The sequence below is a fragment of the Macaca mulatta genome, chromosome 13 (assembly GCF_049350105.2).
Source record: "Macaca mulatta isolate MMU2019108-1 chromosome 13, T2T-MMU8v2.0, whole genome shotgun sequence".
NCBI classification, from domain to species: Eukaryota; Metazoa; Chordata; class Mammalia; order Primates; family Cercopithecidae; genus Macaca; species Macaca mulatta.
This window is the reverse complement of record NC_133418.1, coordinates 16,862,623-16,887,517: the sequence shown is the minus strand read 5'-3', so window position 1 is coordinate 16,887,517 and position 24,895 is coordinate 16,862,623. Positions and strand designations below refer to the sequence as shown.

General features: G+C 45.4%; 1 protein-coding gene across 2 annotated transcripts; it reads left to right on the top strand.

The window, feature by feature from the left end:
* The first annotated feature begins 120 nt into the window (after nucleotides 1-120).
* LOC114675912 (uncharacterized) lies at nucleotides 121-17,834 on the top strand. 2 transcript variants are annotated; one of them, XM_077958962.1, is made up of 4 exons: nucleotides 121-820; nucleotides 1,222-1,300; nucleotides 5,613-5,734; nucleotides 9,972-17,834. In XM_077958962.1, the coding sequence occupies exons 1-4, from the start codon at nucleotides 671-673 to the stop codon at nucleotides 9,981-9,983; spliced, it is 363 nt and encodes a 120-aa protein (XP_077815088.1). In that variant the 5' UTR covers nucleotides 121-670; the 3' UTR covers nucleotides 9,984-17,834. The 2 variants fall into 2 exon arrangements, with proteins under 2 accessions (XP_077815088.1, XP_077815087.1); XM_077958961.1 differs by lacking the exon at nucleotides 9,972-17,834 and having other exon boundaries at nucleotides 5,613-8,297.
* Nucleotides 17,835-24,895: the final 7,061 nt, after the last annotated feature.

Here is a 24,895-nt window from a genome sequence, read left to right as displayed (position 1 = left end):
CGAGCCACATGTCCTCTTTCCAAACAGAGAAAGCATGAGGTCTGAGGTAGTGGTTCGGTAACTTTTTGAAAGTCTGTTTGTAGGACTGCACTGCAGAGATTAGGTCAGTCTGAGGTAGATTCAAATGATCTGTTCAGGCCTTGGGAGCTTTCTACACCGGGTGTACGCCTGTTCTGGATGGTGTAGAAGGAACAAGACTGGGAGGGTTTCTTGCTTCCCAGTCATAGAAATGCCTGCAATTATCACTGTTTGTTGTGTTTCGGGAAGCTATTTCAGGAAGGAGGTGTCCGTTCCAAGGCTGCTGGTTGGCCTGTCATCACCCTGGGGGTCTTGGTGTGGGTCACGGGAGCCGTGACTGCTCACGAGTGGAGCTCTGTCTCTCTCGCTGCCGCGCTGGTAGACAGCTAGTCACCAACACAGTGTGTGTCCCAGTGGCCTTTGAGAAGAATTCTCTGCATCATTTGTATACAAGGTCCTTTTTCCTTTCAATGTCAACATCGTGTCTTCTAGCCAAGCGATATGTTCTTGCAGAAACAGGAAGTGTGGCCCAAGTGAGAAATGAGGGAATTGATCCATAACTGCTATCAGTTTTTATATAGTTGAGCCATTGTAATTTATACATAAACATGTTAAATCTGTAGAAGTGAGTCACGGTGCCAGACCCTCACAAATGCCGAATGTCTACGTGGGACCTCTCTTCTATCGGGTCCACATCACAAGAAGAAAAGTCGCTCAAATGCAGCACGGAGTGGACGTGAATCTCCGAAAACTCCATGAATCAGAGCGACTGCTTTCCCAATTGCCGGTCTCCCCATTTGAGGTTGTGAGATTCCCGTTCTGAAGCTCCTTCAATTTCCCAGCATCCATTTCACTCCTTCATGGAGATAACAGACTCACACTGATACCTTGTTCTCAGATTTTCTAATTAGAAAAAGCACATATTTCACAAGAATTGTCCAACTAACTCACTCCTTAGCCTGGGGTAAGCCACATACCGCTTTTCTCTTTAAAATACTCACCTTTCAGAACTCTTGGTAAATTATTTAAGAATAGGAAGGTACCATGACTTTGGCCACGAGCAGTATTAGGTATAATGTGCAAGTGAGTGCCTTGAGAGCCGTGGTTGCTAAAAACAAATTTTCTCAGAAAGGAAAAATGTAAGCAGTTCTTTACATGATCGTTAATTTTGTTTTGCCTAAATAACATCTTGTCTTTGTACAGGGATACAGGACGTTGCTGAGTATTGACGGGGGCGAGTGGGTCCCGCTGCCCCACTGTGTGATCCTGAATATCGACAGGGGTGAGTGGGTCCTGCTGCCCCCACTGTGTGTGACAAGCCCTTTGTTTCTGGCCCGGAAATGTGCCGGCTCCATCAGTGCATTAGGCTGGTGTTGGCTCCCTTTGTTAGTTTGCATGAGAGGCAAAATCTCACCCCTTTCACTCTTGTTGACATACAGATGCCAAAGCTTTGAACAAATTCTTACTAAATCAAACCCAGAAATATGTAAAAGGGATAAGAATACCATGAACACTTAGAGTTTGTTCTCATGATGTGTAGTTTTGCATTGCACATTTGGCTCATCATTCAAAAATCAATGTAATTCACCACATTAACAAAAAAGCAGAAAACCCATTATTTTATCCTCTCGGTAGACACTGGAAAACATCTGTTGAAATTTAATAGTCCTTATACGAATTTCCTATCACATCAGGAACAGAAGGGAACTTTCTCCGTTTGATAAAGGCCACTCTTGAGAAACAAGAGCTGACCCCCCTCCTCGGTGGTGGCAGCCGGGGAGCTCTGCCCACAGTCAGGGGTGTCGGGAGCATGGCCATTCTCCGTGCCTCAGGTTCGCATGGTGCGCACTGGGGCCCTCGTCTGTGAAGTGAGTCAGGAGAACTAAGAGGCATAAAGACTTGGAAGCAGGGAGATGCTTGATGTACAGAAGACACAGGGCCTTATTTAGAACATTTTAGGAAATGTACAAACAACCAGAAATGATGTGAATTTTGCAAGCATGCAAGATGGACTCTTCGCAACAGATGTATACAGATGCCCGGTGGCCCATGAGAGGTGCTCACCAGGGAGTCATTGAGTAAGTACAACTTAAACCCACGAGGTTCCCCTTCACAAGAGTGGAGAAGGGAGGACAGTAGCAGGTGTTGGTGAAGATATGACAGACTGGATCTCAGACTGAAGGAGACTTAAAATGGCACAGCCACTTCAGCAAACTATGGCAGTTTCTTTAAAATGTGTACACTTACCATATGGCCCAGCAGGTATGCTGTAGACGTTCACCAAGGAGAGCTGAAAATGTGTGTCCTTGTAAAAGAATGCACATTATCTCCAGAGTAAATTGTCATAGCCAAGAACTGGAAACAACATAATTCTCTCTCATCTGGAGAAACATGAGCAAATTCTGATATGTTCATACATTGTCCTAGTTCCCAGCAGGAAAAACGTACAAAATACTGAAACCAAAACAGACAACGGGGATGAGTTCCAGGTGCCTTGAACTGAGCAGAGAGTGAACACCACGCCGTGGAGTCCATATGACAATGGAGAATCTATGCGAGTCTCGGGTGACGGAAGAGCGCCAAGAACACTCCTCGAGAATGAACAGTGGCTGTCTCTTGAGGGCTGGGATTGACTGGGAGGGGACTTGTGGGAACTTGGATGCAAAAGATTTGATTAGGGTAATAGATTTCCATTTATCGAAATGTGCCAAGTGTACGCAAGATCTGAACATTTCACTGTGTATACTTTGTAATCCCTACCTTCCAAAAAAACAATGAAAACAATAATTACAAATGAGCACTGAAGTCGATCGATTTTTCACAGTGGTATTAGATAGCAATTCTGAAAGCATTTCTTTATCTCCAGGCTTAAGCAAATAAGCTTAATAAATCAGTGAATATACTGAGTGCTACAGGTGCCAGGTTTCTTTCTTGGTAAGAGGTAGAAATAAGAAAAGGCCAAAGCCTGGAATGGATCACGTGGGATTAGGTTGCAGCAGGAGGTACAAGTATAAGCTGGTGGCTCCCGACAGATGTAGACAGGGATAGAAGTGCCTGTGGATGGGTGTGGGTGCACATGCGTGTACATGCGTGTGTGTGTTCTACTTGCCGGCAATGCCCAGCAGTACCCGGTGCCCACTCTTAGCTTCCAAACACCGTTCTTCACTAGAAGGAGCCCTGGCCTAAGGGCTGGGGAATCTGGTGTCAAATCTGGGACCAGTTGAGCAACAGAACAAACCATTGTAACTATGAATCATAACCCACCAAGCCAGACTCCGTGAGTACATATGGACATATGTAAATGAATGCTGAAAGATAAAATAATTATTTTTCAGTGAATATGGAAGATCTAATGATTTAGAAGGAATGACAGGAAATCAGTGGTTGCTAAAACTAGTAGTGAAGAATTCATGGACAACAGAATATGCACATAGTGTCAGGGTGTCTCCTCCCAAATCTTAATTTCAACGCGAGAAGTAGCATCTTTGCTTTGGAGGCACTTAAGCACCACCTTCACTGAGTTGCCGATGTTAACATTGTCACACAGGACAGACTTCTGCGGTGTCCCGGGTAAAATGCATACTCTTGAGTCTAGTCCGGAAGATAGCAAAATAAAGGACAAACTGTAAAATAACTGACCTGTATTCTTTCACATTTCCAATTTCAAGAAACACAAAAGCTGAGAAACTTGGATGCTGGACTGGTAAAAATCACATGACAATTCATGATCCTGGATTGGATCGTAAAAGAGGAAGACAAAGTAAGAAAATTATGGAGACAGTTGACAGCATTTGAAAGTGAACTTCGTATATGACAGTTAAATTTCCCGATCTTGAGGAAAATGAATGTGAGAGCATATTCTTGTGTTTAGGAAATACATTGAAACATTTAGGTATGGAGGGGACATAGTATCTGATATTTATTTTCATTTGACTTAGAAAATTCATGGGGGAGGGGGGAAAGCAGTGATGTAAGATAGGAGCAGTTGGGCCTAAGTTGAGCCTGGTAAGTTATGTGGGAATTCACTACACTGGTCTTGCAGATTTTCTGTGTCTTTGAAATTACATTCAAAAAGTTTAAAACGGAGAATATGCAAAACAAAAAGCGATTTGTGGAAGTGAGTGGACTGTCACCTCATTGATCCCTTCAGTTTTCGGCCATGAGCCAAGTCAGTCACACAGTGGTTTTTGACCTGGGAATTAGAAATAGTGGCCAGATGACTAGGCTCTTTATCTAGTTAGGGAAAGAAGTGTGCACAAAGGCTGACCAAGACCAAGCAGTGTGATGAGCTGCTTGTGGGCGTGATGCTGAGGGTCTGGGTCCTGTCTCAGGTGGCAGCTTGGGGGGTTTAAGCCAGAAAGCCACGTCCGATTCCCTTTCAGTGGGATCATTCTCGCAGCTTCAGAGAAAACTGTCCCAACCCGTCTTCACTCACGCTGGCCATTTTTGGTGGTGGTGGTTTTATTCTGCTAACACCGTTCTCACTGACAGTTTAGGGCCTTTGAGCGGATTTTTGCCTGTGTCTCGAAGATTCTCGTCTTGACAGCCGGTATGTTTCATTCCTGTTGTTCTGATTCTGTGTTAAGAGGGTTCTTCCCTGGCTTCACAGTTTGGAGTTGCTGCTGCATCTGTCTCTGCTTTAATTCTCTACCCCATCTATCACTTGTCTCATCCCTTAACAAGTGGCCTGCGTGAGATGCCATGAGACTGTCTGCCTTATCACCACTGCGACCCCAGCCCATAGGGACTTACAGAGAAGGCATTCAGTGAATGTGTGGAATTAATGTAATGGGTTAATAGCCACAAAATGTCTTAATGGTTGTTTTAGTCCATTTCCATGCTGCTGATAAAGACATACCCGAAACTGGGAAGAAAAAGATTTAGTTGGCCTTGCAGTTCCGCATGGCTGGGGAGGCCTCAGAATCATGGTGGGAGGCGAAAGGCACTTCTTACATGTCAGCGGCAAGAGAAAACGAGGTAGAAGCAAAAGCGGAAACCCCTGATAAACCATCAGATCTCATGAGACTTATTCACTATCACGAGAATAGCACAGGAAAGACGGGACCCAATGATTCAGTTACCTCTCCCTAAGTCCCTCCCACAACACATGGGGATTCTGGGATGTAGAATTCAAGTTGAGATTTGGGTGGGGACACAGCCAAGCCATATCCATAGCCAACACAGTCCTGGCCCATGGCTGGTGTCAAGCTGAGCTGCGACCGTGGCTGTGAGTTGGGGTGCAAGGCGTGCACACGCCTCTCAGCGGTACAGTGAAAGGATTTGGAGGCTCAAACGTGTGACCTACAAAGAATCTCCAAAGATCAAGGTCCATTCACCCTAAAAAGAAAAATCTCAGTGCAGTTTACACCCAGTGTTTGCTTGCGGATATGGATTCTAAAGTATTAAAATGAAAAAGTCTGTGAATACATTTTAATGTCTTTACTGGAACTGTAACCACTGATTTTCTTTCCTCACCCACCCATCTGTTGGTGAGTTTCAGAAAGTGGATGAACCGTGCTGCGGGGACAGAGAGGAGGGTGCAGCTTGGCCTCTGGGATCTCAGCTGAGCACTGACTGAGCTCTCTCCGTTTCAGACGTCCACACGGAAGCTGTCCAGGCGGCTCCAGACACAAAGAGCAGAAGATGGCGGTGCCTATGCCTTCCAAACGCAGGTCCCTGGTCGTGCAGACCTCCATGGACGCCTACACCCCTCCAGGTAAGGGACATGCTCCCCGACGCTGCCTCCTGAACATGCTGGGTGCCTCAGAATTGACCACTAGCCCAGTAGTCGGGTTTCTGCCTTCAAAGTCATGGTGCAGAAATGCAGATTTTCTGAACCAGAAGTCCGAAAACAGTGTATGAAAAGTAACATTATGTATCTGTATACATACACATTTTTAAGTTTTCCTCAAGATTCATACATACGATACATACCAGTAAAATCTCACACAGTTTTATTCATTTAATTCCTTGTAGGGAAAAGGGAAGAGTTCGTAACCCTCTGGGTGGAATTGGACTTTTCTTCTGATTAGGCTGGTGCATGCGTGTTCTCATATCTTCAGATAAGTGTGCTATATTGTTGGATTGTTTTAGAACAAGTGAATTGGACAGTTTCGGCAGCTACCCGAATCAGGTCATAAGCTTTGCCTGCAAGGTGCCAGCTAGTATTTTAGTTCCTGCAGGCCATAAAGTCTCTCACAACCACTCAACTGTGCCCTCAGCCATGGGTGATAGCAAATGCGTACGGCTGTGTACCCAGAAAACTTTATTTACAAGAAAAACGGACCAGATTTGGTGCACGGACCTGCCAACCCCTGATCTAAATTACTGAAGGTAATAGCCAATTTATATTTCTGCTATATAATACTGCTTTTCTTTAATCTTGAATTTTATGTAACTACCCCAATTCTCTCTTTTCTCTGCCCAAATAATTATAAACTACATTTCATGATCTTCACACCCAAGTAAAGCAGAAAGTTTAGTTATCCAGATACTTGTTAGAGACACGGATTGAACCTATGCCATTTGGTGTTTAGTTTCTGTGATTTTGATTCCAACATTATTCATGCCGTTGTTGCAAGCTTGTCTTTCAAAGGACCTGAATCACCTTACATCCCACGTTGAAGCTACATATACAATATTTGGGGGAGTATTTTTACTTCTGAAGTTTAGCTTAGTCTCGGCAAGCAGTGAGACAGAAGGACGTGCTTCAGATCAGAGCTTAGGTCAAGTGTATGTCCACATGACTGCAAGCAGCTCCTGAGTTTCACCTTTACATACCTTTACAAATGAAGGTACTGGAATTTAAAGGGCAGAACTTAGAGTGCATCACTTTGGGTTTTCGTTGCTTTTTGTTTTGAGACAAGGTCTTGCTCTGTCACCAAGGTTGGAATTCAGCATCATGATGGCAGCTCTTGGCTCACTGCAGCTGCGGCCACCTGGGCTCATGCGGTCCTTCCACTTCAACCTCAGGCAGCTGGGACCACAGGTGCTCGCCACCACACCCAACTAATTTTTAAGTGTTTGTAGAGACAGGGTGTTCCTATGTTGTTTTTGTTTTTCATTGACACATGACGTGTTCTTCATCTAAAGAACGCAGTGCCAGCCAGGCAAGGGAGTGAATGCCGTGCTAGCAAGTTGTTGACAAGGGAGCCCTTTCTGCCAACGTGCTCCCTTGGGCTCCTCCATTTCCTTATTTTAATATGAAGCCACAGCACATAATTAAGGGCTGGGCACGATAGCTCATGCCTATAGCTCCAGTAATTTGAGAGTCTAGGGCAGGTGTATGGCTTGAGCCCAAGGGTTCAAGGCCAACCTGGACAACATGGCAAACTGTACAGAAATGCCTTTTGTACATCTTGTCTTCACCAAAAGTACAAAAAATCAGCCGAGCCTGGTGGTGTGCACCTGTAGTCCCAGCTACTTGGGAGGCTGAGGTGGGAGAATCACTTGAGCCCGGGAGGCAGAGGTTGCTGTCAGCTGAGATGGCACCACTGCACTCCAGCCGGGGCAACAGAGCAAGACCCCCATCTCGATTAGAAAAAAATAACGATAATAAATACAGACTCTTTAGAAATGATTAGGCCAGGCATGGTGGCTCATGCCTCTAACCTCAGCAGTTTGGGAAGCCAAGGCAGGCAGATTGCTTGTGTCCCAGCATTTGAGACTAGCCTGGGCAACATTCCAAAGCCCATCCCTACAAAACATACAGAAATCAGCCAGGCATGGTGGTGTGTGCCTGTGGTCCCAGCTGCTCGGGAGGCTGGGATGGGAGAATCACCTGGGCTGGGGGAGGTTGAGGCTGCAGGGAGCCATGATCGTGCCACTGCACTCCAGCCTGGGCAACAGAGCTAGACCCTATCTCAAAAAATAAAATGCTTAATCCTGTTTCTTTAGTTTATAATTGGCAAAAACTTATGGAAAAAAATTGCATTTGTATGTGTTCTTTGTGTAACTAACAACATGGACGTAAAAGGATAACCCACTTGAAATATTTTAAACCAAATTTTTGGCACTAACCAGTATGTAAGGCAACAGGCATTTTTCTTGACCACTTTTTATAAGAGAAATGACTTTGAAATGGAAGAAGCATTGCGGTTATTTGCTTATTTCTCGTATTGAATCCAACCGCTGAGAAATGTTACTGGGTCATGCATGATGAATAACTTAATTGTCTGCAAAATATAAAAGAATATTTGAATTGTTACTTTTGTGAAATGTTTGGATTTATTTGACTAACATTTTAATATAAACCATAAAGCATCCTTTGTAAATTTTCATCAGGAGTCCTCTTGATATCACATGGGGCAGTTTTGTAAAATCATAAATGTCAATATCATAAAATTTTTTTACTCCCAGCCTATTTTGTGCTTAGCGATAGTTTGCATGTTTATTACCGTAGTTACTAGGTCCAAATCTTAGCTGCATTTTCTTACCTAGTTTTCTTGGTTGCTGGTAACAGTGGTTAGATCTTACTCAGTTTCATTGCCCTTCAGAGAATGTTCTTGAAGTTTATCTTCTATGAAATGACTGGCTGCTGACCTGGCTCGTAGTTTCTGGAGAAACACTCATTAGGATTGTGGCAACACTAATATTCTATGGGTGAAACTTTCCTTTAGTTTTCAAATGTAAAGATATAGGAATAATTTGCCAAAACTTGTTCTAGCCATGATGAGGGAACAGGGACCGAAGTCACACATCTGCCATAAACAACTGTAAAGCTGCATAAAACGAATGAGGTGGCTGTTTTTAGTCTGTGACCACAGCTGTGCCAGCCAGAACCTGAGGGCAAGGGCAGAATGAATGAATGAGACGCACCCACAGTACACTTGTCCTCTGGAGTACACCTGCAGATCGTGGCACCGAGAGCTCAGGTGTGGGCGGAGCATGGCCATCCTACCAGGTCCAGGAGGGGGAGATTGGAGTGGGTGCAGGATTGGAGCTCTCCACAGATTCACACCAACAGCGAATCCAACCAAGCCTGCCCATGTCACGATGACCCAGCAGTGCCTGTGCTAGCTGCTAGAACAGGAGCTGCAAAGCTTCAGAGGAAGGTTAGGGATCCTGAGTGTGCTCAACAAATTACCCACAATGTGTAATATTCAGCAAATCATCACTGCATACACAGACAAACAGGAGGTAGAATCTGTGGTCAAGAAAAAGGCAGTAAAATAGCGCACACCCATGCAGGGTGGTCTCTGTCACTCACCACATGCGGCGGCTGAGCACATGAAGTGGAAAGACATGCCAGTTACTATAAAAAATAGAAAATACTGTATTTGCGTATATATGTATATTTTATATATATATATAGATAGATTTTTTTTTTTTTTTTTGAGACGGAGTCTTGCTCTTTCGCCCAGGCTGGAGTGCAGTGGCGTGATCTTGGCTCACTGCAAGCTCCGCCTCCCGCGTTCATGTCATTCTCCTGCCTCAGCTTCCCAAGTAGCTGGGATTACATGCACCCGCCACAACGTCTCGCTAACTTTTTGTATTTTTAGTAGAGATGGGGTTTCACCGTGTTAGTCAGGATGGTCTCGATCTCCTGATCTCGTGGTCCACCCGCCTCGGCCTCCCAAAGTGCTGGGATTACAGACTTGAGCCACCGCATCCGGCCTATTTGTATTTCTTATCGAAAGTATAGTATGAGCATTTTGAGTTAAAAATATACTAGTTTATATATTTATATGAGGCTACAAGGAAGGTTTCAAGTTCTATAACAGGACTCTCAATTCTGTTGGAAAGTGCCAGTCTACATGGCTGATACAGCAGAAAACTGAGTTTTTAAATCTATAATTATAAATATTTAGGGAATCAAAGTACAACGTGTCAGAGAATGAAAACGTTTTAATTCTTGAGCCCGAGGAAGGGCAAACACTTTTCACTATAATGGAGTTGGGGAATTTCAGGTTCCGTACACGATAATCTTGAGAATTGTCACTCCTTCCTCACAGGTAAAAATCTGAGCAAACTGAAAAATCAGCAGTTCTTAAACCTGCAAGAGACGTGAGGTCACCGGCAAGCCACTGTTGCCAGATTGGCTGGACAGGTAAAGCAGATGAATCACCATACACTGGAGCACAATGCTCCAAGGAACCAACGCTGGGATTGGAAAGCCTGAACTGGAATTGACAAATTGCTGCAGTGAGCTGTGGCCACGTCTGAGAGTTAAAACCTCCAGGAGGCCTGTGCCTATGGGTCTCATGCTTTTTGTGAATTGTATCATCAGAAGCTCAACCAGGTTCTCGAAGTGTAAATATCAGAGAAAAATCCCCTCATACTTACTACAGGGGAAAGAGAAGAAGAATCATTTTTCAATAGGTGGGTGCACTCTTCACTAGGTCTACCTTCCAGAGAGACTCACCTGGTGGGATTTTATCAGAGCCTTCTGACCTGGGGGAAAGGGAAATACCCAACTCCAACCTCCAGAACTGAAAAGCAAAAAAGAACAGAGTATCCAAGCACTATGGGACTTCCACAGAGGCAGAAAATATGCATAATGGTAATACAAGGGGGAAGAAAGAGGAACAGAAGAAATATTTGTAACAGTAATAGCTGAATTTCCTCAGATTAATGCCAGACACCAAACCATAGATCCAGGAAGCTCAAACACCTAGATTCTCTAAAATATTAATATTGTAATTGTAATATGTAATATTTAAAATAGTTATAATTACAATGTAATAGTACATTTGTGATATTAAATATTACAATTACTTAAAATGCAAACTAGAAACAAATGGTTTCTAAAAACCAAGACGTGTGGATTCTAGGAAGCTGATTTCTTTTATTCTATTAATTCTCAGCCTTTCAAAGAATAAAGTACTCACACATTAATAAACTACAGCAGGTGAAACAAATACAAATGAGGCCACCCTCTGTGACACGGAAGGTCCTATGACCTATTCCACCTCTTCTAGCACCAAGTGTACGGTTTCTCTCACCCTCTCTGGACACCAACTGTGTATTCTACAACTGAATTCAGATCTGAAATTAGGGCAGACCGCACAGGTCAAGGTCTCAGACCCATGAGACGGCCCCCGCTTCACCAACGGCAAGTTTCAAGTCTCCCTTGCTTCTGACCGATCACCTAAAAATCAGGCTTGCCATGTCCTCCTACTTAAGGTCAATAACTTGCCAGACTGGCTCATGGCACCCAGGGCAACACCTTTACCTACTGTCACCAGTTCACTATGAAGGACCTGTGAACAGCCAGATGAAGAGGTGCATTGCTCCAGGCCTGGGGGGCGGGGGCGGGTTCCAAGTGCAAGTGCTTCTGTCCCTGGGGAGTGGGAATGCTGCCCTCCCAGAACATCAAGGTTTTCCCCAACCTGCAAGCTCTCCAACCCCCACCATTTAGGGTTTTCTAGAGGGGTCACTATAGACATGGTTGATGACATCTTTGGCTATTGGGGATTGACTCAGCTCCAGCCCTCTCCCTCCAGGTGAGAGATTGGGTTGGAGACTGACAGCTCCAGCCCTCTAGTCCCGCCTTGGTCTTTCTGAACCCCAGACCCACCCTGAGGCTGCCTAAGGGTCCCCAGCTCCCAGGCCTGTCCTGAGTAAACAAAGGCACTCTGACACTCTAAAGATTCCAAGGGTCTTAGACCCTCTGTGCCCAGAACCAGCCGAAGACCAAATAGCTACGTCTCCTTGGATGGTACAATCACAAGCTCTCATCAGCTGACGGTCCGGGACAGGTGTGCTGAGAGAGCTTTGCTGTGGCCCTGTTGCTGGGAATCTTTGTTTTCAATCCTTGCTGGGGCAACAGACGCTTTCTGGTCATTCCCGAAGCTGGCTGAATTTACAGTCTTTTCCGTTTGATTCCACTGTTCTGGCCCAGTTCTTCTGAAGCCTCTTTCAACATCGTTGCCTCACCTGGGTGCTGAGATCCTGTGGCCCTCACCCAGCAGGAGAGATGGATGCCAGGATCCGGCTACCCTACTTCCAGTTGGATTGTGAAGCAGCCAGCCCTAAGCCTGCCCTTCCTAGGTCTCTTTCATGCCAGAAATGAGACGTTTTATTTGTATTTCATTTTAGGTCGATATGAGTGACATACAAATTTGAGTTGGCCAGTTCACTTGCCAGGCACCTGACTCTTCTGGATAAGAAGAGTCTGGATAAGAAACAGGCCCCACACTGCCAGGACCCCACAGGGTCTTGACAGAAAACCACAGCTCCCGCAATGACAGGAATTCTACAGATTTTCACTTAGAAGAAAATGCCACCCAGGAGTGCCCACCCCGATTAATTTTCTCAAAAGTGGTTTTGCAAAGGCTCAGAAGAAAAGTCAGGACACAGGGCGCCAGCCAGCCCCACCTTCCCAAAATCACTTGCCCCGGGGCCACCCACCTGCAATCAAACTGTTAGAGATGGGTTTTTCTTCTCAGCTGTTACCAGAGCAAATATTCCTGGAGAAGCAAGCATTCGAGTAGGGTGCCTCTCTACAGAGGTCCTGGAGATGGAGGCTTCAGCAAGTCACTGGCCAGGGACCCCGGGAACTTCACAGTTGGGGGGCTGGAGGGTAGAGGGGGCAGAACCCTAACGGTGGGTGAGTTAAAAATGGGAGAGCATTCTTCACCTCAGAGTCTCCTGGGGCCTTTCCCTTCAGGAACTGAAGGGGTGAGGAGGGCTGTGCAGTCTCAGACAGGTGATACCTGGGCTTTGAGAGCCGATGCATCTGTCCCCAGAGCTGGGCAGCCGCCTGCCCAACCCACCCTGTAATAACTGGAGTCCTTTGTCCCCACCCAGCGCCAGTCTGGGGGTCTGGTGCACACTGTACTTGATCGACCCATCCCATACATGAAGTGCTGATGTCACTTTCGTACTTCAACTGCCCCCCCCCAAAGTATACCTTCCGGACATTGGAAAAAAGACAGCCCTTGATGTAGCCCCAAGGCCTCTGCTCTCCATGAACCTCCTGAGGGCGACTGCAGCATGGCGAGCAGGGAGCCACGGGCTTCTTGATAAAAGTGTAAAATGAAACTCTGTCTGAAAGGACCCCCATCTGTTAGATTTGGAAAACATCTAAAGGCCGTTTGCTTTTCACAATGAGTAGACTCTTAGGAATGTATTCTAAGGAAAGGCAGAAGATATGGAGAAACAAATTCAACAAGAATATTCTTTGCAGCAATAGCCAGGGAGGAAGGGAGGGAGAGAGAAGAGAGGAAAAGGGGAACAGAGAAACAGGCAGACGAGACAGACAAGAGAAAGAGAAACAGAGAGAGAGAGCGCACCTAGCTCGTTTTCAACTTGACCTCCCGGGAGAATCTAGCAGGATAATAGAATCCTCAGCACACTCTTGTACTGGGGCAGCAAAGTTTCCCAAACTACAAGGTAACAAATGCTAAGACTGGAGAAGCTGTGCACGTTCTTTTCCAGCTCCTTTTTGCAGCATCAGCAGAATGGGGCAGGTTACTGCGTTCATTCTAAAAATCAAAACTGCAAGAGGAACCAGCTGCAGAGATGGGGGTGGGAAGGCAGATGTTCTCTTGCTGACTGAGCTCACACCCCGGAGAGCGCCAGCGCCTAACGCCGCCTCCACAGGTTCCACGGAGGACACAGGAGAGAGTGCGGCCATGTGAAGAGCAGCCTCACATTTCTATGGCTCCCTCTCTCTATGAGCTGTATCCCATGAGTCCTGCTCGCTCCCCTCGGTCCCGATGCCCTAGCCGTCAGCATCTCTGCCAATCTTCATGAAAGAGCCTGTTGCACCGCAGTCCAGCAGGGCCACAATATTCAGAATGAAAATTGTAATGATCACTCTTCTGACTGCAAAATCCCAAGAGTCAGAGAACTTCTCTCACTAAAGGAGAGGGGCGGGGCGGGGTGAGCTGGACAGAGAGAAGCTGCCCTGGCTGTTGGGTGCTGAAAACTGTGACACTGCCTGGCACCAGCGATGAGGGACTCACGCTCGACCCCAGAGGAGGCTCGTCCAGGAAGAATAACAAGGGGCCACCGTGGGTCTCCCCCAAGCTTCCAGCTGTCGGGAAATCTTATCCAATCACCCACCTTGCCATGCTACCTGCTCACCTGCATTCTGTAGAAGTAGTAACGCATCATTCACGTCCCAGCAGGCCAAGTGCGCAGGAAAATGGGGCCAAAAAGTAGAAAACCATGACCGTAGAAGGCAATGGCACGTGACTGAGCTTTCTGGGTTGTGCGTCCTTGTGGTGATAAACACAGTCCTGAGCTGAACACCAGAATGAAAACGAACCGTCCTCCGTGCTGAAGTCGGAAGAGGTGTACTTGGCTATCCGCAGTGCCTGCCTGTTTGGGTGGTGATTACTGCAGGTCACAGGTGCTGTACAGGAGGAGGGCAGTGAACTCTGGAGCCAGGCTGGCTGGGTGCAAGTCCCAGCTCCATGGCCAGCTCTGTGATCTGGGACAATTCACCTATGTCCTCCGCCTCTCGATTTCCTCCTCTGTAAAATGGGGGCAATAGTCGCATCTATCTGAAAGGGCTATGTGAGAATTAAACGACCTTGTAAATGTAAGGGGCTGAGAACAGTATCTGTTCTTGGTGAGCAGAAGGATGACCAGGAGGTGACCAGCAAAATACCCCTTTCGAAGCCTCAATACTGTTCCGTAGTGAGCAAAGACACAGCTCCTCTACGGACGAAGCCATTAATAGTCGATCCTGGCAGGCAGAGGGCAGATTCCTTCGAATCAGAAATTTGAACTCTGGCCAACGACTGCTGTACTGATTGAGTAAATCTTAGGATTTGTTGTTAATGGTAAAGTAGTCTACAAAAACAGAAACAGTCTGAAGGAGTTTGAGAGGGTGTGGGCTCAGCTGCAACCTCTCCTCCCAAGGCTGTTGGTCAACATCTCCAGCCCTGTGGAAAGACAGAAGCAGTGAAGAAAATGTCGGACAAACATTTGGTGTGTTTGTACACTTCTCCCAGAAATCCTAAATGCTTTGCATGTTTCAGCTAATAATTCATTAAAATGGATTATGCTGACCATTTTATAACCTACTTCACTGCTCTCCTGTCTAAATCCATCCCTTTGTGACAAATTTTTTACACTTGGCTCATTTTTTCAATTGTTTGCTGTCTTACCCCCATGTAAAGGATAAACGTGCATGTTTATGTTGATTTGACTGAGACAGCTAATGCTACATATGTCTCTGTTCCTTGAATGTTGACTTGTGATGGTGTCATTTAAGTCTCTTCTTTTTCACCTTGAGTCAGCAAAATATTCCATGTTACTTTGAGCAAAACTTGCTCACTAGTGTTATGGAGGGTATAAAAGCAAATGGAATAAGTTTCCTGCCTTCAGGAGGATTGAAATCTCAAAGTCGGTATGACAGCATGGATGGGAGTCAGGTCAGTTTGCAGCTTTTAAAACATGTTGGAATCTTTCCTCTGCCACTTTTGATGGTGAGACCCTGAGCCAATCACTTCCACAAACATCAGGCACTCCATCTATGACATGGAAGTAAAAAGAGCAATCTTGACAAAATTGTGATGACTACAGACATGTACCTAACCTCTTATTTACCACCTCCCGATAGAAGATATTGTAACTCATCCCATTTGAGAGCTGGTGGTGATCACCCCATCCTGTGAGATTCAAGTATAATTATCTGGAATCCCCCATCTTCAGGTGAGGAAGACCTAGCAGCCCTCACAATGTCTTCTGGAAACTGGATTTTGTTTGAAGGGTGAACTGACTCCAAGTTTCTTCTGTTTTCACGTATTGTCCTTCCTACGTGTCTCCTGGGGTTTTTCCCTACCTCCCAATCTACATTAACCTGATGGTAACAGCCAGCTATGTTTTCTAGAATTCCCCTAAATTGATTCATGCCAAATACTGAATACAGTAGATTGGGAGGGTTCATTAAATCACGATAGAGCATCCTAAAGAAGGAAAGTGGACACCTTTGTTCTTAAAGGGTCTGCAGCCATCCCACCCTGGAGAAGGTTGCTGATTGTCTCTTCTCCTCAGGCAGTCTTGTTACTATTCATCACTTTTTTTTTTTTTTTTTTGAGATGAAGTCTCGCTCTGTCACTCAGGCTGGAGTGCAGTGTCATGATCTTGGCTCACTGCAACCTCCATCTCCCAGGTTCAAGTGATTCTCCTGCCTCAGCCTCCCGAGTAGCTGGACTACAGGTATGTGCCACCACACCCAGCTAATTTTTGTATTTTTGGTAGAGACAGGGTTTCACAATATTGGTCAGACTGGTCTTGAACTCTTGACCTCGTGATTCATCCACGTTGGCTTCCCAATGTGCTGGGATTACAGGCGTGAGTCACCGCACCCGGCCTGCATCACTTTTTATGCCTCGTCTTCATCCTTACAGCTTCTCCTTCCTAGGGGCCTCAACTCCCAACCCCGGAGGTAAGGGTCAAAACTGTCCATCTTCATGTAACACAGCTTAGTTCCCCTTCTTCTCCTCCCCACCGTGCCCTATGGGCTGCTTTTCTACAACCAGAATGGAGACCCAGGGAGAGCTGCTAAACTAAGACAGTTGTCACCCCTGGGAGAAAAATCTACTTCCCAGTTCTCAGTCCCGCTAAACTATTGTTGAGATAAAGAAGAACCATGATAAATCCTATTGGCTAAGAGAAGAACGTTCTCCAGGTTGCCGTAGGATAAGAGAGGAGGTGACAGAATCTGCAGCCATTTGGTAGAATATGTGATATGTGAGTCATTCTGAGGAATACGTTAAAATTCTGTAGTCAGCTCTTGGAAAATGATATTTCCAGTAGAGGGAATAATGTAACAAAAAACTCAGGCAGAAAACAAATAAGTGTGTGTGGAGAAGAACAATAATGTGATGTGAATGAAGGGTTCGGTGTCATGAGTGAGAAATGGCTGACCGAAAGTAGGGAGATGCAGAGAGGAAAATACCACGGGAAGACTGAACATCATATTAAGTGATTTAGGTGATTCTGCCTGCAGTGCAAATATTTTGGGCTCTGAAGTGAAATCATCAAAAGGTTTACGTCTGTAATGGAGGATTGGTCTAGATAGCCTCTCGGATCCCACTCGGCTTTGAGATCCTTGATTCCGGGTCACACCTGCGGGTCTGGAGGGAAGTTCTGCAGGGTCATGAAGGAAGGATTCCAGGAGGCTGGAACACGAAGGACATTCAGGTGACCACATCAAGAGATCGAGTGGGGTAACAAGAGCCTGAACTAAAAGGAATGCAGTGTAAACATGAAGAAGAAAGAGGAAATGGGAAACTGATTAGAAACGATAAGTAGAGAAAAAGGGGAACGTGTGATTCCAAGGTTTAGAACAGTATTTGTAAGTTATAGTCCCACAACTTCTCGCATAAACAGGATCTAAGAGAGTCATTTTAAAAAGAAGAGCAAACTTCCAAGTTCCACTGAAAGACATCAGCATCTCTGTGGAGTGAATTGGGGAAAGAGAATGAAGAGGTCTGTTCAACTTTTAGACACACAAAATGTGAATTGAGTTGCATGAGTGACACCAACAATGTGAAGATCTTTAGCAGGAGCTCTTTTTTCTCTTTTTGGCCTATGGTATTTAATCCTTCTATCATCATTATCGTCCTTTCTCTAATTTAATGTCTCTGAACCTTTATTCAAAAATCCACTATGTATGTGTAACATGTTTGTGAGATTATTACTAGACCCTCTAGGAGGTTTCATTAACCCGGTTTTCTCTTATTATAGCAATACCACACTATCTTGATAGTTCAGGTAAGTCCTCCACCGTTTTTTTCCAAGTTGTCTTAGCTCTTTTGGGTTCTTTAAATTTCCGGACACCTTTTGGAATCCGCTAGTTCATTTCTACTGAAAAAAAATAAATAAATAAAATCATGCTGGGATTTTGATTGGAATTGCATTAAACCTCTGATCCTCAAGGGCAGAACCAATATCTTAACAGTATTGAGCCTGCTGATCCATGAACACAGTATATCACTTCATTTATTTAGCTCTTTAATTTATCTCAGCATCACGGCCTGCTTTTCAGTGTATAGATCTTACACATCTTTTCTCAGATTTAGTCTGAAGGATTTCATGTTTTGATGTGCTATAAAAAATATTGCTTGGTAAATTTCCATTTCCAATTATTTCTTTGCCAGTGTGTAAAGAAATAAATATTGCTTATGTGTTTAGCTTGTGTCTTGCAAACTTTCCAAACTCACTTATTAGTACGTAATTTATTATTATTAGTTTTAGTGGCTTTTTGTGATTTCAGGAGATTTTCCACACAGGTGATCACGTCACCTGCAGATACAGATAGTTTTAAATCTTATTTTCTAATAAGCGTGTTCACAGAAAAATTGAGGGAAAGGTGCAGAGAGTCCTTCTATATGCCGCCTTCCCTTCCCCCACGTGCACAGCCTCCCCCACTAACAACACTCCTGCCCAGAAGGAGTATTTGCAATAATTGAAGAACCTACGCTGACATATTGTCACCCAGAGTCCACAGGTTACATGAGGGCTCCGTCTTGGTGCTGGTTCTATGGGTTTGAACAAATATGTCATGACATGTATCCACCGTGATAGCATCGTACAGAGCAGTTGCACTAAAATCCTAAAAATCTCCGTGTTTCACCTCATCATCTCTCCCTCTTCCCAACACCTGGGAACCACGGATATTTTCACTCCCTAGTCTGGCCTTTTTCGGAACGTCCTTTAGTTGGAAGCTTACAGTATTTCAGAATGTCCTTTAGTTGGAAGCTTACAGTATTTAGTCTTTTCCGATGGGCCTCTTTTGTGTAGCCGTGCATTTTTTAAGTTCCTACGTGTCTTTTCATGGCTTGACAGCTCACTTCCTTTCAGTGCTAAAGAATATTCCATTGTTTGGATGTATCACAGCTTATTTATCCACTCACCTAGTGAAGAACATTTTGGTTTCTTCGTTGCCTCCAAGTTTGAGCAATTATGAATAAAGCTGGAATAAAATGAGCAATTATGATTAAAGCTTCTATAAATGTCCATGTGCAGGTTTTTCTGTGAACACAAGTTTTCAACTCCTTTGGATAAATACCGAAGAGTGCAATTGCTGGATCACATATTAAGAGGATATCTCGTGCCCATCAATGATACACTGGATACACAAAATGTGGCATGTATATACCACGGAATACTATGCAACCATAAAGAAGAATGGGTTCCTGTCCTTTACAGGGACATGGATGAAGCTGGAAGCCATCATTCTCAGCAAACTAAAAGAGGAACAGAAAACCAAACACCACATGTTCTCACTCATAAGTGGGAGTTGAACAATGAGATCACATGGACACGGGGAGGGGAACGACACACACGGGGGCCTGTTGGGGGGTGGGGACAAGAGGAGGGATAGCATTAGGACAAATACTTCATGCAAGCAGGGCTTAAACCCTAGATGATGGGTGGACAGGTGCAGAAAACCACCATGGCACATGTATACCTATGTAACAGACCTGCACATGTATCCAAGAACTTAAAGTAAAATTTAAAAATAAAAAATAGGGAGTAGAGTTTGGTAAGACAATGTGATAATTTTACAAACACAAAACATGTCATACCCACTTCCCCACCTCCCTCAAGTGCTTTCAACAGCATCCTATTGCTGTTATTAAGAGAATAAAGCATCTACCATCCTCTCCCAGCCCCTGCCTGCCTTCCTTCATTCTTGTCTTGTGCCACTTTCTCCCGTGTTTACTTCCTTGAACGTGCCTGTTTCCTGCTGCAAGAGGCATTCTGCACGCACCCCCATCTCTGTTTAGACCGTGCTGTCCCTACACTTCACCCCCCTCAACAATCAACCTCTACTTCTCTCCAGACTGCAAGGGGATCATACCTTCCAGAATGCATCGGTTTTCTACCTCTCATCCCAAGATACGCCAGATTCGTTTACAGCATAAATTTAGAGAATCCCGCTTCCCTTTCTTTGGTGTGCTTCTCTCAATTCTTCATCAGAAACCCATTAGAGTGATTGTCACATTAGTGCCCATTCTCCCCATCAGGCCGCAGGTTCGTGAGAGCAGGGGCCACGGTCATGTTGGTGAACCACAGTATTCTCAGTGACTATCCATGTGCTTAGAAAGTATTTGCTGAATGAGTAAATGGGTCTGCAGTTCCAACCAAAGCTAGAAGCTTGACTTTGGAAGAATGAAAGTAGATAACATCTCCAAAGCAGACCCCATAGCATGAGAAAAGAAGGGAAGAAGGGAAGAATGGAGGCAGAGCTGAAGGATGAATATCGGCACAGGAGTAGGTGAGAGTTCCAGAAATGCTGGGTTTTCACGTGTTTTTATTTACCTCCTATCTGTGTTTCTATCTCTGTGTAGCGTGACTCTCATATCCCTCTCAATTTCTACATTTCTTTACTGACAGGGACAGAGGTGGTGCATTGGACACACTACTAACCAGCCTACTCTCTCGGACTTGCAAGAAAATGTAGAGAAAACAATGTAGAAATGATATCTCAGAAGAAAAAAATATCAAAAATATGAGAATAAATGTGGGAAAACAAAATCAATGTTGAAAGACAACTTCTCAACATATTTAGGTATCTCTGGGACCTAAAATGTCATCAGGACTCCCCACACTTCTTTTTTTTTACATTGCTCTGTGTGTGTGTGTGTGTGTGTGTGTGTGTGTATTCAACAGAAATCTACAAAAAAAAAAAAAAAGAATGCTATTGCTAGAATAATGCTACTACAGGGGAGAAAAATGTAATCTTTTCTTCCACCCATCTTAGCTTCACTGGCTGGGGTTCCTATAACAGAAGACAGATGAACCCCCAAAAAAGCAAACGGAGGCTTATTAGCATGTGTATTTCATATATACATGGGAGATACACAGGGAATGAGGGAATCTCAAAGAGACAGCTCAGACCTTTCTTTTATATAACATCTTCAACAAGGATAATAATGTTTATAGAAGTGCCAAGACAAAGTAAAAGGACTTTGGGTCATTGGGGGCAACAAATTGTGGGAAGGCCAATAAATGATAGATTTTTGTGTAAACTCCTCTGGTGCTGTTTCCTGAATAATAAGAGTCTGAAGTTGTGTACAGAGATTGACCTGCGTCCTTTCTGGCAGAGAGGGGAGAAAGGGCACCTTTGTCTTTGTATAATATGATTATGTTGTATGCTTTTCAGAAAATAGAGGGAAGGCCAGAGTGCTTAACTGCCTTCAGCTCAAAATATTTTAGCATGGCGTGTTGTATTCTCTGCACTGTTCCTGCTGCAGATATCTCCAAAGGCATCAGTCGCATCCACAGCACTACTTGTGGGGAAATATTGAGCAGAACTGGAATCAAATGTATAATTCAGCCCCACAGAGTCTCTGAGCCACAGGACAGAGTGAACTGCCCGGGAGTCAAAGCAGATACTTAACAGCTGACATTCTAAGAGTCTCCTTCCAGTAGATTGGCACAGAAACTCAAGTTCTTTTCACACATTTGTCTGTGTTTCTTTTGTGGAAAAAAACATAACCCTGTAGCTAAAATGTCTACTTCACAGTGCACGAAAACATCTAGAGCCTTAGCCAGAAGCAGCACAGACCCAGGCAGCCTGGTAATGTCTGGCGGGGGCAGCCCACAAAATCCATCAGCATGTGGCCCTGCGAGCCACCACCAGTAACATATGCTTACATGCTAATGATTGTCAGGCTCATTTAGAACAAATTTGCATCCATCAAAGTCAAACAGCGAGCAGAGCAGCACATTTTCCTGTGTGTCAGTGGCCCCTGAGATACCAGGGAGAACTTGAATTGCCTGACCCCTTCAACTTCCAAGCATCCCAGAGGGAAAATGCAGACCCCAGGAAAGGACTGTGCTGGAAACCATTTGTTCTTACAGATGTCCGGAGTAGTCTTGTGACTGACCCAAAGACTCCCCTCTGAGGGTGGGGGAGACCTAGGTTAGGGGAGGGTGAACCGTGCTGCCTTCTAAGACCTTCCTTCTAAGGGAGGGTGGGGGAAACCCAGAATAGGTGGAGGTGAGCCATGTTGGCAGGACCTTCCTTCTAAGGGAGGGTGGGGAGACCTAGGGTACGTGGAGGTGAGCCATGCCAGCAAGACCTTCCTGCTAAGGGAAGGTGGGGAGACCTAGGGTAGGTGGAGGTGAGCCATACTGGCAGGACCTTCCTTCTAAGGGAGGGTGGGGGAGACCTAGAATAGGTGGAGGTGAGCCATGCTGGCAGGAGCTTCCCTCTAAGGGAGGGTGGGGGAGACCTAGAATAGGTGGAGGTGAGCCATGCTGGCAGGAGCTTCCCTCTAAGGGAGGGTGGGGGAGACCTAGGGTAGGTGGAGGTGAGCCGTGCGGGTAGGATCTTCCTTCTAAGGAAGGATGAAGTGTGCTTTGCTAGACTCTACACTTGAGTCTCAGCTTGGCCGACCCAGATGGGAGCAACTCACTTCTATCCTATGATTCTGGGTGTCCTCATCTGTCATGGAAGGTTTGGTTAAATGAGCTTAAAGTCACTCCAGTTGCAAAGCTGTGTGACTTGTAGATACATGCCAGTGCGAATGACTCACTTCACTTTTACAAGTTGCACAGATAGCCAGGCTTCCCCTTGTATCAGTCAGGAGGTCCCAGAAGACTTTGTCACAGGCAAAGAGGTGATTAAAAGGAGTCACTGACGGGATTCTTTGGAGATCGGTGGGCAGGGCCCAAGGGAAGTGAGAATAGCTCTCCCCAGATCATGGGCAAGGGATGCCTGGGGAGGGGCTGCTAACGTGGACAGGCATGAGTAAGAGAGGACTGAGGACAGTTCCTCTCCCTCCTCCACCTTCTACCTGCTGCCAGCAACGAATCCAACCAGCAGCCCTAGGCCAGGCCAGGCTCCCAGAGTCAGAGCCAGGAAGAAGCCAGGCACATAGAGAAGCCACTGGTCCCCACCAACACCAAGGATGCAGTAAGAATTTTGATGGAAATATTTAAAAACTCATTCAACAACTTCCTATCTCCCCAACCAGCCTCTACATATGATTCCACCTTTTCCAACTCCTGAGCCATCTGCAGGGATGTCACAGGGGTGGGGCTGCCTGCTCTGCCCAGGGCTCGGGACCCTCCAACCTTCAGAGGTCTGGAGTCCCCTCTCCCCTCCCTGGCAGCAATTGTCTTCTCTGCTGTCAAATTATCACTTCCATCCTCCCACAACACATGAGAATTTAAGACAGGATTTTGGTGGGGACACAGCTAAACCATATCAAAGGGGGGGGCCCCCTCATGGGGCTCTGGCATGAGCTTGGGTGACACAGGTTATAAGACCCCATCTGCTTCAGGTTTAATTGCATACCCCAAGATTCCCAGGTTGTAGTCCTAACCAAGGACCTCAGAATGTGTCTGTATGTGGAGATAGGCCTTTTAAAGAGGTGATTAAGGTAACGAAGTCATTAGAACTGATGCCCTTGTAAGAAGAAGAGATCAGGACACAGACATCTATAGAGGGACAACCGCACGAGGACACAAGAGAAGATGCCATCTGACAGTCAAGGAGAGATGCCTTAGGAGGAGCCAGTCCTGAACTCACCTTGACCTTGGACCTCCAGACTCCAGAACTATGAGAAATACATCTCTGTCTTTTCACAAAACTGCCTGTGGCAGCCCAACCAGAGCCATGCGCCATCTTTGGTTCTCAGAAATTCCACTTGTTTTTATACTCCTGGATTTTAGGAGGCCCCTGGATGACCAGCATGTGGCTAAAGTTAGAGAAGGAGTTACCTGTGTAAGAGAGCCCCACACATCTCTGAGCGGACACCGTACAGCCCATGAGATATTGGGTGTAGTATCATCCTCTCTTCCCTAGGATATTAAGAACAATATCACAGGAGGGGTGTACAGCCACAGCCCCTGCGTTACTGGGAGCAATAGCATCTTCTCCCCCTCTCAATATAAGGAACAATATCCCAGGGTGGGGGTACATCCCCTGTGATATTGGGCGTAATGTCATCGTCTCTCAATGCGGATATTAAGTATAGTGTCACAGGGGGTGTATACCTTCTTTGCTATCGGGAATAATATCCTCTCCCCTCAGGACTGCATGCAAAATATCGAAGGGGTTTTACAACTCGTGCGATATGGGCAGCAATATCATCCTCTCCCCACCTAGATGTTAGGAACTCTATCACAGGCGGCCGTACATTTCTTGCGATATTGGGAGTCATATCATCCTCTCCCATCATGGATATTAAGAACAATATTACAATGGAGGTGTACACCCACGGCCATATTGAGAGTATTATGCTCTCCCCTTCGGGATATTAGGAACAATATCGCAGGAGGTGTGTACAACCCCTGCGATATTGAGAGTAATATCATCCTCTCCCCCTGAATATAAGAAACAATATCACAGGAGGATGTACACCCCCTGTGATATTGGGAGTCATATCATTTTCTCTCCCTCTGGATATTCGGAACAATATCACAGTGGGTGTGTACACCCTCTGCGATTTTGCCACTAGTATCATCGTCTCCCTCCCAGGATATAGGGAACCATATCACAAGGAGGTGTACACCCCCTGCGATATTGGGAGTGATATCGTCGTCTCCCTCCCTGGATATTAGGAACAATATCACTAGGGAGTGTACACCTTCTGCAATATGGAGACTAATATCATCCTCTCGCCCCCTGGATATTAGGAACCATATCATAGGGGTGGTGTACACCCCCTCTGAAATCAGAAGAAATATCATCCTCTCCACCTTTGGATGTTAGGGACAATATCACGGGGGAGGTCTATGCCCCCTGTGATATTGGGAGTCGTATCATCCTCTCCCACCCAGGATATAAGGAACAAGACGACCGAAGTGATGTACACCCACTGCCATAGTTTCAATAATGTCATCCTCTACCCCCTGGCTGTTAGGAATCACATCATAGAGGGGTGTACACTTTCTTCGATATTGGGAGTGATATCATCCTCTCCCCGCAGGATATCAGGAACAAGTCTATTAATTA